Source organism: Amblyomma maculatum, chromosome 11, assembly GCF_055883805.1.
Source record: "Amblyomma maculatum isolate TAMU_Amacu chromosome 11, ASM5588380v1, whole genome shotgun sequence".
Classification (NCBI taxonomy): domain Eukaryota; kingdom Metazoa; phylum Arthropoda; class Arachnida; order Ixodida; family Ixodidae; genus Amblyomma; species Amblyomma maculatum.
This window is the reverse complement of record NC_139354.1, coordinates 72,426,535-72,444,618: the sequence shown is the minus strand read 5'-3', so window position 1 is coordinate 72,444,618 and position 18,084 is coordinate 72,426,535. Positions and strand designations below refer to the sequence as shown.

The window sequence follows — 18,084 nt, the reverse complement described above, 5'->3', positions numbered from 1 at the left end:
TACGACGACGCCACGCAGAGTACCATCCAGGAGACCAAGTGTGGGTTTGGACACCAATTCGCCGTCGCGGATTAAGTGAAAAGTTGTTGCGTCGATACTTTGGGCCATACAAAATCATTCTCCGCGTAGGACCACTGGACTATGAAGTCATTGCCGACGGAACGTCAGCATCACAAAGGCGACGCGCACGCCCAGAAATTGTACATGTTGTACGACTGAAGCCATATTACGCGCGTTCAAAAAATCCGTGGTAGTGTTTATGTTTAAGTTTCTTTGTTTTGGAACATCGAGGCGATGTTTTTTTAAGGGGGGAGTAATGCCGCGAAACCTTCAAACAGTATTTGTTGTTTTTTTAACAGCCGCCGGCATACAGACTTATCACTCTGATTCCGGATCGCGTATCAGTTCTGTATTCTTTGTTTGTTATTGCTCGATGTCGCGAGTCACACCTTTATCAGTTTCGTTGTAGCGCAAGATGCACCGAGATCTGTCTCGAAGGTTCCGGCCACTCGGGTGTCTTTCCACAATGTTCTAGCCCGTGCTGGTAGCTGTTTGCGACGTTATCTAGATTGTTCTGTGCACCCTTTAAAATGAGCGTTGACGAGTGTGACGGGCATTCTTTGTTCGACGATCGACGAGCACGTTTGTTTCTATCGCCGCCGCCGAGTTGCTTAGTTCTTTTGCGGGCGCAAGTCAGCCCAAATAAAGAGTTTCTTTAGTGCAATCATCGACCCTTCAATTGTGTCGTCGGCCTCGTCACCACTACGTGACAATATAATAGAGGGACAGCAGAAATATACATGCCACAAATGTCAGGTAAGCCACGAAATAAACGAAGACCCTCGTGGAACGCGGAATGTGGGACTGATCGTGAAACTGAAAAGAGGGCTTGGTCAAAGCAGCGGCGATACCTCACAGCCGAAAACCTAATAGCCTTTAGGCGTGCAAAAGCGACTGGCAGGCGTATTCGACACATATCTGGGGATCGTTCCTTTCCTCTGTGAACTCTTATTCTGACGCACACAATGTTTACAACAAAATAAGAGCACTCAAAGGATATAGCACTCTCATAACACCCTTTGTCAGCACCAATGTTGACTCCCTTGAACATCAAGCAGACACTCTAGGGAAACACTTTGAATACATATTCAGCTCGGCGCACAATACAGATTCCTTTTTTCGGCATAAGGCAACTGAGGAGAGAAAGCCTATGCACTATACAAGACAGTGCACAGAAGGGTACAATAGCCTATTCACCGTCCAGGAGCTGAAGATTGGCCTAGGCACATGGGAAAACTAAGCAGCAGCTCCTGACAGAATCAAGCGCGGAATGCTCAGGCACCTGCATGTGGACATGATTTAAAACCCTACTCTGTCTGTTAAATAATATATGAACTACAGGACGCTTTTCTAAAGCATGGAAAGAAGCTATCATTATTCTAATAATAAAACCCGGAACAGCCCAAACTTGCTGTCAGTTATCGGCCTATTGCTTTAACCAGCCGCCTATGCAAGGAGGAGGAGGAAGAACATTTATTTCCGCCGAATATGGTGCAGCAGACACCTACGAGTCCGCACGCAGGCGTCCGGGGAGGCAGTCTGTCACACCGCGGCCAGAGGACACCCGGCCTCGTCTAGGAGAAGAGGTCTTCAGCCTCGGCCGCCAGGCGGACGGCGAATCGCTGTGTTTTTTCGTCGGAGCTTCTTAGCGTGGTCTCCCATTCATCGCTAGTTTTAATCGCGTTGCGCCCTGGGGCACGAACGCATCTCCATATTATATGATCTAATGTTGCCACGTGGCCGCAAAATTTACAAATTTCGGTTTCTGCACCATCCCTCTTCCGCCCTCTGGCACCCGTCCAACTCCTCCACAGGGGCGAAAAGAAATTTTGAGCTTGGAGTCTTCTCCAGTCGTACGATTCCTTTTTACTCAGGGATCTAACCGGTGGCGGTTACATCCCTAAAGGTACCTATACATTCTTTGGTTTTAGATGTTGTGGAGGCAGCACCCCGAGGTAGCGAGGAGCGGGCGAGCATGTGGGCAGCCTCGTTGCCGACGAGACCGGCGTGTGCTGGGGTCCAGATTATGGTCACGCTTTCGGCGAGAGACGACTCGTTCAGAAGTTTTGCAGCACGATTGCTGACTCTACCCTTACTAAAATTTCTAACCGCCGCTTTGCTATCGCTGATGACGTGTTTTACGCCTGGTCATGCAATGGCAATGGCTATTGCAATCTCCTCCGCCTCTACCGGCGGTAGATCTCGGGTTCTTTCTATTCCTATGGCGATCCTATGCAAGGTTTTTGAAAAACCGGTAAATCGTCGCTTTCTTCATTTCCTTGAATACAATGGTCTTCTTGACAAAAACTAAGCTAGTTTTAGGGCTGGAACGTAAACAGCGGATCAGCTCATTGCATTTCAGCCTTATTCAATGGATGATTTTGTACACAAACAATATTGTTTATTTGCCTTTTCGATATTGAAAAAGCATATGATACCACTTGGAGCTATGGTATCATCCGCGACTTCTCTTTCGGCATCTCAGGGAACACGTTGAATACTATACAAAGCTACTTGACTAGACGGGTCTTCAAAGTCCGTGTTGGCAATACATACTCAAAGCTGGAAAATGGTGTCCCTCAAGGTGGTGTCCCTTGCTGCATACGTTTTACAGTCAAAATGAACTCTCTAAAAAGCGTGCTGCCGAGAGCTATTTCTTGCTCTGTCTATGTTGATGATGTCCAGATAAGCCTCAAATCTTGCAACTTGGCCGTCTGTGAACGTTGTATTCAGCTAGGTGTTAAACTGTCTAAATGGACTGATGATAATGGTTGCATATGTAATGCTCGAAGGAGTGTTTGCATACTTTTCGCCAAGCAGCGTGGCATTAGACCGTAAACCAACATAACACTGCATGGTCAAAGTCTTGTCGTTCAAAAAGAACATAAATCTCTTGGTGCATTTGTCGACGAAATGCTTTTCTTCATTGAACACATAAACCTGCTAAGACTAAAATGTCTCAAGGGAACGAGTCTACTAAAATTTATGTCTGATCAGTCATAGGGCACAGACCTCGACTGCCTCCTGAGCCTTCTCAATAACGTAATTCTATCGCGCATTGACTATGGCTCGATGGTCTATGGATCAGCATCATCCTCTGCTTTAAACCTGCTCGACCCAGTGCACCACCTTGGCCTTCGCCTCGCCATGGGTGCTCTCACAACTAGCCCACTTGCTGGCCTCTATGTCGAGGCGAACCCATGGTCACTGCAAAGAAGTAGACAATATACTGGTGTAATTTATGGTGCAAAGGCACTATGTCAAGTTAATCATCTATGTGAACGGCTCCTGCTGGACACAACTTTCACTTGACGCAGTTTTCACTTTCAGAAACACTGAACAGACATACAAAATATAATTACCGCTGAATGCCATGGAATCCTGCTAGCTGTGAGACACATTATTGAAAACAAAATATGTACAACTAAGATTTTAGGTCCCCGGCCACGGCGATCGTCTGCGGTGAATGCCTCCCAGACCTCCGCTTTATGAGAACCACAGGCCTAATCGAAAGACTGAGTTTGCTATGGCATGACTGTGACGTGATGTGATGTGGCGTATCTGCTATGTGACTGTACTAACTTCAGCTATCCTTCTCTCACAACTTTTATATCCACTCATCCCCTTCCTCCAGTGCGGGAAGCAAACTGGTTGCTTTTACTGGTTAACCTTCCTGCCTTTCCTCCTCATCTTCCTCCTCCTCCTACAGCAGTAATGTAGTACCCAGACTCCTTCAGCGTTTTAACCTTTCTATCTTCTTCAAAATTGCATCAGAACTCACTTTAATTTCTCTCTTTTACAACCTCATGTGTGCCCATAAATTAGAACTTACAATTATACTCCTTTGTGTACCAGGCAAGAAGGTTGCTGATAGGCTTGCTGCACCAGCTGCACTTCGAAATGACACAGACATTAACAAGATAACTGATCAAGACCTCAAGCCACACATAAATAAACATGATTGGGCAACAATGGCAATAAGAATGGGACACAGCGACAGAAAATAAATTACACACAATAAAGCCAAGGATAGGCAGGTACACCACAGAAAAACAAGACAGATTTAAAAGAAGTAGCTCTGTGCAGGCTGAGAATAGGTCACACATACAGAACACATACGTATCTTTTAACACACTTTCCTGCACCACACTGTTTGAGATTTGGGGATCGGCTTATTGTCATTCATGTTTTAATTATATGTGCACAACTCGAACCAGAAAGAAGACGGCATTTCCCCTCATGGTACACTTGCCAAATACCTGCCCACCCATACATTTTTCTTGGTGACAACCCAATGTTCCCTTTAGAAATGGGCTCAAATTGTTATCGAAAGTAGGCTTTTTAGTTGAAATTTCCTATCGACGTGGGTCTCAGCCCGTTCCTCCTTGAGAAGATGGATGCGATCTTTTAAAGCGTTTACATATCCTTTTTTTTTAATTTTTTGCACATTTCATTATACATCGCAAATAAATTTTAGGCCCTATACACCACTGTTCTGAGTTATTTTACATAGCCAACGAATTCTTAGGCTCCATACACCACACTCTTTGATCCTTTTTGCCGCACGACGATGTTCTATTCAGCAGGTTGTATAGACTAAATACGCAAGTATTTAAATTCATGGTATTGTAACCAAGTGAGACATATTGTTGAAGAAATGGCAATAGTGTTTTCGGGGACTTGTGGGAGCAGGCAGGGGCCAGACTGTGCGATGATAAAATACCTATGGATTTATCATATGTGCACAAACTGTCGCATAATTTGAAAAATTTTGCTTGATGATATGTTGTTAGTTTGGTGTCTTCCGACAGTAAAAACTTTTCAAGAATTGAAATACTTAATGAATATGTCGGCGAATGTAGTTCTGGAAAAGCACGCATGTTGAGTGATTCATGACTATGAATTCGTATCATTCAAAACGACTGTTGTGCACCGGATAACTTTATCTTTCGTTCGGATTTATGTAGCTCAAACTGGACGGTGTTTACATATACGATTTATGGAGCACGAGAGCTTTGCAGATATACGTAGATGACCCAGTAAGGTTAAATTTGAAGGTAATGTGCTGGTTGCTTTCCATGGCTTTCACTTACGCGCATTTTGGCTGTTGATTCATTGAAAATCAACCGGAAAATCATTGAAACTAGACACATTTTACGGCTAGGTGGCGAATGTCAGTGGTCCGCCCATCCCGTTAACATGCAGTGAGTTGAGGAATCTAGATCAGGGAGCAGTTCGGGAATTTAAGTATCCTTAGGTTTGGCTGTATGCTTATCGCCCTTTGAGTTGTTTCCGGTGTTGCTTGGCTTCTGTATGTATTTTGTATTTGCGTCAATAAGATTGAGTATTCAGTAAGCGCCTGTCTTGATCCGTATACGTCTTTTTGCGCGCGCTGATACTTTCAAGATGAGACCCTAATAAGCAGGCCGAATCACTATCTTTATGCAAAGAACCTTATTCCACTGCTTACTAAACAAAACATTGCCTCTGCTGCACAATATTTCTGTCAACAATATGCGACTGGCTACTATCATCTCTATTTGACAGTTTATTTTTAACCCTTGGCTCAAGCATTACGGGAAGAGGAGGACAACTACAAGTCTAGCTGAATGAGGAGGCTGTATATATGGGGAGCTTGGCATTCAAATATTCCCCTTATTTATATGACTAGAGTCTTGTCACTCCGATGTTTCTAAAATACGGATTTTACGTGCTTAACGGAGCTACATTCGTGACTAGAATAAAGCAGTAATTGTTTTATTATTTATGCGGAGCAATTGCCGCTATAGCAAAACGTTAACGCTGGCAACACCGAAGGTGTGTTGTTTTGAGAATGTTTTTAGATTGTAGTGTCGTTCGGAATAGACAACGGTAAAAATAGCGTCCATCTCACATGTTAGTACTCCTATTACATTTATTTATTTGATGATGAAGAATCGGCATTTGAGGCGATGATGCCGTGGTCAGTGACGCAATTGGGCCACATTTTTGCCGAAATATCATCCTAGCTTCATAATGAGTACTTCTGAAGTTTTGTTATTTTGATCATTCCTGGTTAAAGATATTAATTATTATCTGAACGTCAGTTTTGACGGCTTTAACTTGCGGTCAATAATCAAGCCCGAAATATCACAAAGAATTCACATTTTTAAATTATAATTAGCACAATTTCTATAGGCGAACGTTGTTACGTGCATATTGTCTGGCTTCCTATAAACTTCACCCGCACTGATAGTATGGAAATGTCGTTGGCAGTTTTAGTGCGACAGGTTTCGATTGCTGTTTGCTCAGAGATAAGCGCCAGCGCTGCAGTGAGCGCAGGAACAGCGCGGTATCAACAGAAGCACAGGTCTGTCTCGCGACAGTTGCAAAGCCAAACTATATAAATAGCAGTGCTCAAAGCTTTGACCTGGAATCCCTACATCAAGCCCCCAATGTGAGTGAGGAATCGTGGCGGAGGGGCAGCAGATCACAAGGTGATGTTTTTTTTTTTGAAACATTGACGTGTTTCGTTTTTTACATGTTACACGGGCTATCCTAAGGCAACGTCATCGTTGCTACCTGGAGTCGATCATTTTCATAGCATTCGCATAGTTCCTTGTTAATTAGTCTAAACTGCACGAAACCATTAGATACGAAACGTCCAGGGGTCCAAAAGTGACACACCGTCAATTTTATGAAGAAACTTCCGCGTATTGGAATTTTTGGCAAATGTGTCTTTTGGGATTTTTTTTTTACCGGGAGGATTTTTTCTGGGCGCATGCACTGCTTCATGTTTCCGGTAAAGAGTACATATTCCCTTAGAACCGAAGCTAAAAATTATGCGCAGAAGAATGTGATATTACGGATATTATTTCAAAATTTTTCACTTCCGTCCTTCTATGTGACCTTATGATCGAAACATAATTTTTTGCATTTCCTGCGGTAACTGAAAATGCCAAACATGTGAAGTTTCAGGTAATTTTTAATTAGGGTTTTTCTTCAATGTCTTCGCATTTATAGGCGTCTATAACGAAAGTTAAAATGATCCAAGCTTGTTCAACGAAAACGTTTACATAACGAAGTGCTGCAAATTCTGCGAAAAAAGACTTCATTTACACATGTTCGGATTAAAAATCAAAAACACTCAGATTCAAAAAAACTAGATGACTCGTGATAATCCTCAACGTCTTATGTTTTAGTCTAGATTTTAGGGGAGTGTTTTTTGTTTTTTGACAGATTGTTTTTCCATATTCATTATAAGACACAGCGGCTCACTGCTGAAGTATGAATTAACTACAAATTACTGAAAAAAATTGCTCGCGTAAAATGAGTAAGAGTAGAGCTAAGACATTGGTGTGTACAATGAGCCATCTCATGAGCCTTGAGGGCCTTGTTCGCCAGTACAGGCCTGAATAAAAAGAAAAAGTCACTCTTTGGGGAGTTTGCAGCCGGTCATTTTAAAAACCCTCTGAATCAACTGAAATATTTGTAACACTGAGAGAGAAACAAGTAAAACATGAAAACAAACTATTTTGTTGTAAAATTGTAATTTGTGAAAAATTCTTGTCTAGTCATTCATGAAGTCACTTGACAAAACAGTGGAAGTGAAAAATATAAAAATATTATATGTCAGTACATCTCAGTTTGAGGATAATTTAAAAATGGGTCCTTAGGCGAATGTTTTCTTCTTCCCGGAAATTACAAAGAAAACATATTTAGAAAATAAAACGTTTCGACGAACGACCTTCGACGCAATTGCCACGACATTATATTTTTTAGGCCTAGGATCTTTCGCATAGAATATACCGCATAAAGGTCATGATTAGAACTTATTGCATATTAAAAAAGATCACTCCCCCTTAGCATCGGTATCACAACACAGCACGCGGCCAGTACAGAGGTAAGAAATTTTAGCGTTGAAAGTTAACAATGATACTGACAACTTCAAGGGAAATACAAGAAAACCTTTAGGATACAAAACTCCATATTCAGGACAACATATTGGAAAGTTGAGATGCGTTAGCTTTGAGAGGTGGTGAAAATCCTATCCACTTTGAAGTTCGCTGTTGAAGTTGCCTGCGTGTAGTGGGTAATCGATGTCTGACCACTGTAAAATACCCACCAGTTCAGAGCAGATACTTCACACGCTCTAAAAATTGGCAAGCACACTGCCACCCAGTATTGTTCCTCCAGGCTGCTGCACAGGAAGGCCAAAGCAAGCAGTTCATATGAGCGCAGGGTCCGTTTTACACCCAAAAGGGCCACAGAAAACGGAAATTAGGACGCCAGACAAAACATTTGTGCGGAAAAAAGAACGTTCGCTGCGGGAACGATCGCTTTAGAGGCAGTGCACCGACAGTGCTTCCAAGAAAAGAACAGAGGAACAAGATAGTCGTCAGGTAGTGAGGCACTCGGGCAGGCCATTCATTCATGAGGCCGATCATGGCAGTTACCACCACGACGACGATGAGTCAGATAATAGCATATTCCTCGGCGATTGAACCTAGACAGCGAGACTAGGCAGTCAGGTGAATCGGGAGTCGCTCCAAGTTGTTAATGTCGCTAAATTAGATATGGTAGGCTCCAGCAGCTCTAGCTGCCGATCGTAAAAAGCGCGGGAGCAGCACTGGCGCCATGCTGAATATTATAGTCAGTTGAAACACGCGCGTGCCTATCACCTCTCTCTTACTCTCTTTTGTCTTTGTTTTCTTTGCAGCACGCAGCGCAGCGCTATCGGACAGTACTTACCGCTATTTATCAAGGCCCGCGAAAGCACACTTCCTCAACGCTTTTAAGCCGTTAGCCACACCACGCAGAATCCGTGCTCGCTTCCTGAAACCTACTCTGTTACGAACGCATATTTTAAAATAAAGGGTGAGAGGTACTCACACTGAGTTGCGGACTGTTCTAAGATCCGCGAGACAGGACGAGGCATGTCGTGGTTCCACTGTTTATTCTCAGTGTGTGAGCGGAAGTGCAGCAGCCAACGCGAGGCACGCACCTATGCTTCTAGAGAGAAGAGGGAAGAGCGAAGAGAGAGAGCGCGCCGGCGCTAGCGGCTTCAGTCGGGCGAGCGCGGCAGGGCTGTCCACATGGTTTCATATGACCGCGCAATTTTGAATTACACCGACGCTTACTGCCCGCTGCTGAGGCGTGGGAGCGGAGAACGCGTACGATGCCATGGCGAAGGCTCGCGCTGCTGCGTTGGCTGCGTCGCAAATAGCCGCGTGTCTGTTACTACTAGAAAGAACATACGTTTTCTCTAAACTGTTAGAGCGAACAAACGTAATTTCTGAATTGAAATAACTTCTTTCTAGTCGCAATATGTTATGATGATACTCCCATAATGCCATGGAGAATCATCCCAGAATACTGCATAGAAACAAGTCTTTAAACGCATGATGTTAAGCCGACTTTGCAAAAATAATCGAAGGCAGGTTATTAGACTTATACACGCGCTTTTACAGTTTTCGGACAAAACTAATTTCCTTGAAGAGCAGCAAGACTAGGCATCAATAATGTTATGACAAATATTTCGGTGATAAGCAGGCATTCATGCTTTGTTTGTTTCTGGGAAAAAAAAATCATTAACACTTATTTTCAGTCCGCGATTGTGGGGTTGCTATGCTTCAGTGTTCTTCAATATTTCCTCTTTTAAGTCTTTACCAGCAAGTCCGAAATAGTTTAAACAGCTGCCACAAGTACACCACTTATAGTAAAAAGTTGGGCTGTGTGCAATGCTATTGAATTTAAATACACTGCATTCCAGAACATCTGAGATAGCTACATGTTTTTCTTTGTCAGGCGAAGGTAGAGAGCGTATAGAAAAAATGCTTTTTATTTTTAATGTGGGCGGATCTACCTTTTGACTATGAGCTATGCTGCATCAACAGCCTAAAGGGTTTCTTCATCATTCGTCCCTTGCTGAAGCACTTAAAGCAGAGCACGCCGGCATATAGAAATCAAGTGCAAGTTTATGGCTGATGTAAATTACAATACAAAATATGCTGCAGCTAGCCCGTCTTCTGTGCTTACAAGACCAGCTACGGCGCAATACATTTGATGCTGGCGCCTCGTTGAGGAGTCAGCTAGCGTATATGACGAAACGGTGCAGCATTTGCTTCATTGGTTCAATCTCTTTGACCTCTGTTTTCCTGCATCTGATCTTTTCTTTCACCACACAAATGAAATAGTGCATACATAAAGCATTTATGTGTAAATTTCCAGTCATGGACAAGTTTTCAGGATGCGGATCTAAAACCTCATCGCTACGAATTAACCCGGGCTGACAGCCTATAGTATATTTGGGTTTGAAGGTGCTGCGTTTTACTGGCCTACTGTAGATTGCAGAATTGTGTATGGTTGTATACTTGTATACTGCACCGTATTGTGTTTCTATGCATAGCAGCGACAGTTGGCAGCTTGAAAAACATAATGTGTCTTTTTGTTGCGGTTTTATCGAAGAGGGCGACGAAGTATTGTTAAAATTTTGAGATATGAGTGGCCTTAAGCATCACGCTGAAGACGTATGGAAGGCATGGTAGGTTCTGTAACTGCTGTGCGTTCCACTTCTGTACTAAACTTCTTCACAATTGAGAACAGCGACACAGTCGGGGATTTCTATGCGTTTTGTATACGGCGTAAGCCACGCGTCCGACTCGATGGCAACATCACACGAAGCATGCCCTGCTTGCATGCGTAGTGCCACCTAATAATTCATTTTGGTGTTTTCAAAGGGTTTTGGTTCAAGAATCTCTGCCTTTATCTCATGGCATGGGTTTGTCAAGAAAATTAAACCTTAACCCCGGCAGGGGTTAATCCACCGTAGAAATATGGGAGGACCCTACATGCCCGTGCCCTTACAGCTTAGGCCATTTTTCTTGAATAAATGTTCTCTACTACTATATCAATGCCGATGTATAAAACATACTTGAAAGCCATCACGAACGACACGACAGTATGGTTCAGGACATTAAAAATATATCAGGATATACAAGTTCACAACTGATAATTCATATCTGCAAGCCAATTCCAGCCAACACATGTCATGATATGTGCAATGTTTTTCCAGCTGTAAAATCTCAGTGAACAATATCGGCAACTATAACACAGTCATATTCATTGTTGTAATGTCCGCAAAACTGAAGGGGCCACATCAATGCATACAATGATACGTGCAATGTTGGCAAGCCATCGCAGCTGACCATAAAATATTAACCACTATAGCCCATGATGGATACAATGCTGGAAAATCATCTCAACTAATAGTAAAATATTGACCATAGTATGTCAGTAAATATTTTGACTCGACAGGCCATCAATGATGGCAAGAGAATAAGCATAAACCTAAGATAAGATATGTGGATTTTGGCAAGCCATTGCTCTTCGTCAGGCAACATCGACCACTGTAATTGCAGATATACAATGTTGGAAAGCCATGACGAATGGCGGGAGGATATGGACCAATGTATGCCAAGATAGGTGCCATGCTGGCCAGTTGCCACAGCTTATTGGGCAATATTACCCACAGGAACCAACGCGCATACATTGTTGGGAAGCAACTAAGACAGGTGGGATAACAATAACCAATATATGCCAATATATGATAAATGCCGACAAGGCAGTCAGGCTGACAGGATAGTATTTACCATTGTATATTATCATTGACCATTTTATCTGGAGATATATAGAATGTTAGGAAACCATCACGATTGGCAGGGGGATATTGACCAATGTATGCCAAGCTATATTCGATGTTAAAAAGCTCTCAGTACTTGCTGGACAGAATTTACCAATGCATGCCACGATATGTCCAATATAGGCGAGTGGCCACCACTCGTTGCGCAATATCGGCCACTGTAACTGATAATGCATACAATGTGGCAAGCCACTAAGACTGGCGGGATGATATTGACCAATGAATGCTAAGCTATATTCAATATCGACAAGTCATATATACTGGAAGGAAAATATTTACGAATGTATGCCATGATTCTTAAATTATGGGCAAGACATTGCCGATGGCTGAGTAATATCGGCCATTATATATTATTGTGTATACAATGGCGGCAAGCAATTCTATACGCAAGAAGAACGGCTGATTGGGCGAGTTGGTGAACCATGATGGACAGCAATATAAGTGCGCAACGAAGACGAGACAAAGAGGAGAAGTGGACAACGATGGCGCAGAACTGACAACTGATTTAATGGAACAACGGAAGACCATATATATACACACATGTGTACCCACATGAGCATACTCAAACTTTATAGAAATATATATCAACACATGTAAAACGCCCCTCATCACACGCACGTGGTGAAACCGCCGACACACTATCGATTGTGCAGCATGGTCATCTCTTTTTCTGTCAATGCGACGAACGTTTTACTGACACATTTTTTTCCGGTTAATATGGAAAGCCTCGGCGATTTCTCAAGTCGTCTGGTCTTTATGAAGAAACAGTATATTGGTATCAACAAAAAAAGGTACACACTCACACGCGTTACAAGACAGGTGGGTGTACAGGTGTTCTTTTCCGCCCCTAATAAGATTGGCAAAGTAGGTGCAGCAGTTCAAAGAAAGTGGGGGGGCACAAGAAGTAAGAACAGATGCCAGGTCAATCCCGCCAAGAGTTTCATTAGGTGTAGGATGGGTGTAGTGTATCAAATACCGTTGTCCGTGGCAGTACGTATGTTGGGCAGACAGGCCGTCGCATCAACATTAGGTTGATGGAACACGCACAATCTATAAAAAGAATGAAACAAACTTAGCAAAACATTGTAATGCGTGTGAGTGTGTACCTTTCTTTGTTGATGCTAATATACTGCTTCTTCATAAAGACCAGACTACTCGAGAAATCGCCGAGGCTTTCCATATTACCCGAAGAAACATGTTTGTGTCAGTAAAACGTCCGTCGCATTGACAGAAGAAGAGATGACCATGCTGCACAATCGATAGTGCGTCGGCAGGTTTCACCACGTGCGTGTGATGTGGGGCGTTTTACATGTGTTGATGTATACTTTTATAAATTTTGACAATTCGCATGGTGGTAACACAAGTGTGTATATATATATGCTATTCCGTTCTTCCATTAAATCAGTTGTCAGTTCTGCGCCGTCGTTGTCCAGTTCTCCTCTTTGTCTCGTCATTGTTGCGCACTTATATTAGTGTCCATTTATACGCAAGGTAATTAATGCCCATTGATAGCCCATGAATGCCACTCATGGGGGGAACATGTAAATCACTGGTTCAAGAGTGCATGGCTGTCCCATTATCGGTACCGCATTGGCAACGCCGGGCCACTGGCGGACCAGACGTCGCCAATCAATTTGCCAATATCGGGCCGGTCGCATGAGCTACCTGGGATATATCTGCCCCGCCGTGGGGCGCAGTGTTTCGGCCGATAGGCTAGTTTGCCCGTCTCTGCGGGATTGAATCCTGTCCGCACCGGCACCTTTTCTGTGAAGCCGAAAAGCCAGGCGCTCATGTTCCGGATGATTTCGGCACGTTAAAGAATCCGATGTGCACGAATTTTTCGGAGCCCTCCACTGCGGCATCTGAAATCCTAAGTGGCTTTGTGGGTTAAACCCCAGAAACTATACCCAACTTCTCTATCTCCCTCTCTCTCTCTCTCTCTGTCTATATATATATATATATATATATATATATATATATATATATACCATGTCCAGATATATCCAGTTACAAAACACATGTTCCTTTACATTTTAACCTACACTGTCCTTTCTCCTTGTTGCTCACCTCTGATATCTCATACCTCTCCTTGCTATCCCTTTATTTCCGCAGCATCAGTTCAGGTGCTTCTGCTCATTTCGATAGCAGATACCGGGGCAAGCAGAAATCTTTTTCTTCCTTTATTATTTTTATTTTTTTTTTCTATAATAAAACCACTTCCTACTACTGCTCAAGGAAACTCTTTAGGAGCTTTGCACAGTTGCCCGGGCTTGATTGAAATATTTTTAATTTCAAAAGTTAATTAATACCCGCATAATGACCTATCTTTATATATATGGCAGTTACACCAAGTACCCTGATATATATATATATATATATATATATATATATATATATGACACAGCATGAGCCCTCGTGTTGTGTCTGTCAGGTTCTGTGCGCTGTCAGGCTCCACAAACACACACGCACGCACACACACACAGACACACACACATATATATATATGTATATGTATATATATATATATATATATATATATATATATATATATATATATATATATATATATATATATATATATATATATATATATATATATATATATATTCAGAGATCGTGGGTTCGAATCCCACCATCGGCACGTTGTTTTTTCTTCTACTTTGTGTCTAACTATCTTTCCCCTAAACAGATTACATTACTAATTTCTGTGATTATCCAAGTAAACATTAAAAAAAAAACGGCATAAAGTACCATCCCAAACGCTTTTCTTGGCCTCGCCGACTGTTGGCTTCTTTCCTTCATATATATATATATATATTGGAGCGAACCGTCGAAACCTTTATTTGGTATTTTTCGACGGCGGCCAGCACGCGCCTTATATCCCCGATTCTAGGCCATGGTTGGTTTCTGTATTCCTTGTATACTCATGCTCGTTTCGCGAGATGCTGTTTTGCCTATTTAATTGCCCCACAGGATGCGCCGTTTTGTATCTCGAACACTCCGGCATCTTGCATGCGTTTCTACTATGTTCCAGGTTGTACTAGTCATCGCTTGCGACTTTATGTAGATGTTTCCTCCCCGCCTTTAATTTGAACGTTTGTTGGTATGACTGCCTAGTAATGCGACAAGCCAGGACGTTTGCTGTAGCGCCGCCAAGCTGTGCAGTTATTTTCTGGGCACAAGTCAGACCACAAATGATTTATTTAATGATTTTAATGATTTAACGGCATTCCAACCCCCCCGTGACAAGATATATATATATATATATAATATGCGTCGGTAGCTGACCAACTGCACCAACTAATTTTTGCATGATTGTTTCATTGGTTATCACCTACCTGGCACTCCCAGGTGTATTGTATATTATGACTTACGAATGAGTACATCGAAAGTCTGTGTTGTAAAATGCATAAGCAGATGGGAATGAACTTTTTGCAATGTAGACGAAAATTATAAATTTCACAAAAATTCAGTAATAAATGTAGCTTTCGAAACTATAATTTACAGTTCACATCAGTTTCTGAGCTGATCTTCGTGGAAATGCAGTCCAAGGGTATAAACGCTATGCCTATACCCATGTGCCAGGCAATGATGAAGTTACGGCGCCTTCAGGGTGGCTCATTCAACTACATTGTATACTCCGCTATTGGATCTGCAACGACACCTTTGTGAGTATTGACGATTCATTTAATTATTGGGCTCTTTTTCATCATTAGCTGTGTAGAATATTTCCTTAAATGTGGCATATGTCTTTTCCGCTTTCTATTCACAGAAAAGCATTTGTTACGACACTTACCACCGGTATTACAGGAAGACAACATCGTCAGCATCCGAACACCATCAAGTTTCAGACATCAGAACGTATGTGCTGGCACAGAAACTTCTGCACATCATCTGTGTTTATGAAAACATTCTAAGAAATCCAGCGAACGTTTTAAGAACAGAACTTGGCCTGCAGTTATATATTTGACAAGAATTAGTCCTATGGCGATTATCGGGATAAAAAATATCAATGCAAAGCAGAAGAAAGAACAACGCGCCAAGATGGGAGTCAGCCCACAGCCTTCGAATATCGCGTTTAGTGCTCTCCCAACTGAGCTACGCCGACGGATGTCAAACCTTGCTTGGGTATATATGTTGCCTGACCGAAACTTGTGAGCGTTCACTAGCGCCGCCCTTATCCCTAGTGGTGGATGTGGCACATCCTTTTATGCCGCGACCGTCAAGTAGCACGTGATCATTAGGAAAGGCGGCAGCTGTGTCAGAGCCCACGTACACTTCCGTTTCGACCTCCAGACTGCCAAAGCCTTGATTACCGCAAGCTACTAAGCAGACATCGAAAGGGGAAAAGAGTAAGTTTATATATATATATATATATATATATATATATATACATATATAGATATATATATGAGCCCACTTCCTTAACGGCATGTGATGCCTGAAACACGTATGTTGTTATTCAGGATCATAGATGGTATAGATGTCAAGGTTCAGGATGACCAGTTTGGTTTGGGAAGCCTGTCGCACTTATTTCGAGGCACCGGAGCCTTCGAGATCAAGGAGGTAACAGAAGCTAGATCCGACAGCGAATATCGAACACTGCATCATATCAGCAAACTATTACCTTATACCAAAGAAGCCCACAACAAAACAGGAACAGTAACTTAAATAGGCAGCAAAAGAGGCAAACATGCCTCTACTACAATTGTACCACAAAAGGAGAGTGCAGCCATAGTAACGGCGCGTCATAGCTGCTAGTGCGAACTGAAATTATCGGTCCAATATAATGAGAACAGACAGACGACGTCTTGCATAAAAACGGCTTCACCTTGCACCCTTGTTTTTAGTGAAAAAAGCCGATTTCTCTAGGTGCTTAGAATATAATCGAAGGTTTATTCATGCTCAAGAAACCACATCTTGCCTGAGCAACCGACACGACCAGCAGAAGGCCTATGTCTCCACAGGGGATGGCTAAAATATTTCTCGTGTATTGCTCCTGTTGGGTTGTTATTACGCGCCAAATTGTTTTTGCGCATAGTTTTATGTACTTCTTTCTCCTCGTTTGGAATGTGAGAAAGGGAGCTACAGAATTTGGCATCTGTTTTTCTCAGCGTTCTCTCTCTCCCTGCAAGGTTTATAATTAAAATTTTACCACTGAATATATGACACTCCTTTTTTATATGGCACTTTATGGATGTGCGATAATCCTTCTGCAACTGTCTTTCCGTGACCTTCTGACGCCTGCAGCCTAATGTGTACATTCGTCTAAGGTTGGTGGAATTAGCTGCGTTTTACTGTAAAGGCTTTATGTAAAGCCATCAAAAGTGTTTTAGGAATTTTATGCATTGTTTCGCCTCTCTTTCTGACTGTGTTCGCGAGAGGCATCAATTGTTTATCAGGCGGTATATGCTTCCAAATATGTTATCTATAGCTCTCATAATGGTCAATCTTATGAAGGTGTGCATGCGTATGTGTGCTGCTATAAATCAAGATATAAAAATTAATTACAAGCGTTCTTTACTGGGCAAGTACAACCACGGCTCAGGCGACTTGAATATGGACGTGATAAACTGTCAGCTATCAATCACATTAATGAAAACTGGTAGTACAATTTGCAATACGTTTTAAGTGAAAACTTTACGACACCATTCCTGAGCTGCGTCAGCATGTGCTTCATGCGTCATTGTACGTGGCAGCAGCCGCGGGCACCACGCCATAGGCTCCTCCGCAACTGTGGCACGCGAATCTAGCGGTGTTTATGGTGCCTCTATGCGTACGCACCCCTCTATCCCCCCCCCCCCCCCCCTACCCCCACACCTGGCCGGCGTTGCAGGGTGGAGACAACCGCGTTGTCTGCTACGGGGTCGGTCATTCTGATGCCCAACGCATGGGAAACCCACGGCCAGCGCGCATTAAACGGGTTACGAAAAAGAAATTTCTGCGGTAATTATATGATAAAACATGGAACAAACACATGATGAACGAAAAATGTCTCCGGTCTACGCTCGATGATTTCTATATTCAATAGAGAATCAGCCACCGCATATATTTGCCCCAAAACCTTACGTGCTACGGTTGCATTATGAAGTGGAGTTGAAAAAAAAACTTTGCATGACTGTGAGGTCGTGTTGTAGATATATTCTGCAGGGATTTAATCTAAGCGACGAATGATAAACTTGTCAACAAGATCCTTATTGAAAAATAACTAAATAATAGGTAATGTTTTTTCACCACAAAAGAAACGAATAGCAGGAGCTAAATTGTGGATCGCTGACGCGATGTTAGGTTGGTTTGCTGAGAAACTCGAAACCTACTGCAAAGATAATTCAGGGTTTCAACTC

The 18,084-nt window shown here is 42.6% G+C and overlaps 1 protein-coding gene across 2 annotated transcripts in view; it reads left to right on the top strand.

The window, feature by feature from the left end:
* LOC146174150 (uncharacterized) overlaps positions 1-18,084 on the top strand; it is a 62,164-nt gene that overhangs the window by 12,060 nt on the left and 32,020 nt on the right. For both annotated transcript variants that reach the window (XM_084584060.1, XM_084584059.1), the window contains exons 2-3: positions 15,248-15,408; positions 15,513-15,601. In XM_084584060.1, coding sequence (XP_084440186.1) covers positions 15,248-15,408; positions 15,513-15,601 — 250 coding nt within the window. The remainder of the gene's footprint in view (positions 1-15,247; positions 15,409-15,512; positions 15,602-18,084) is intronic.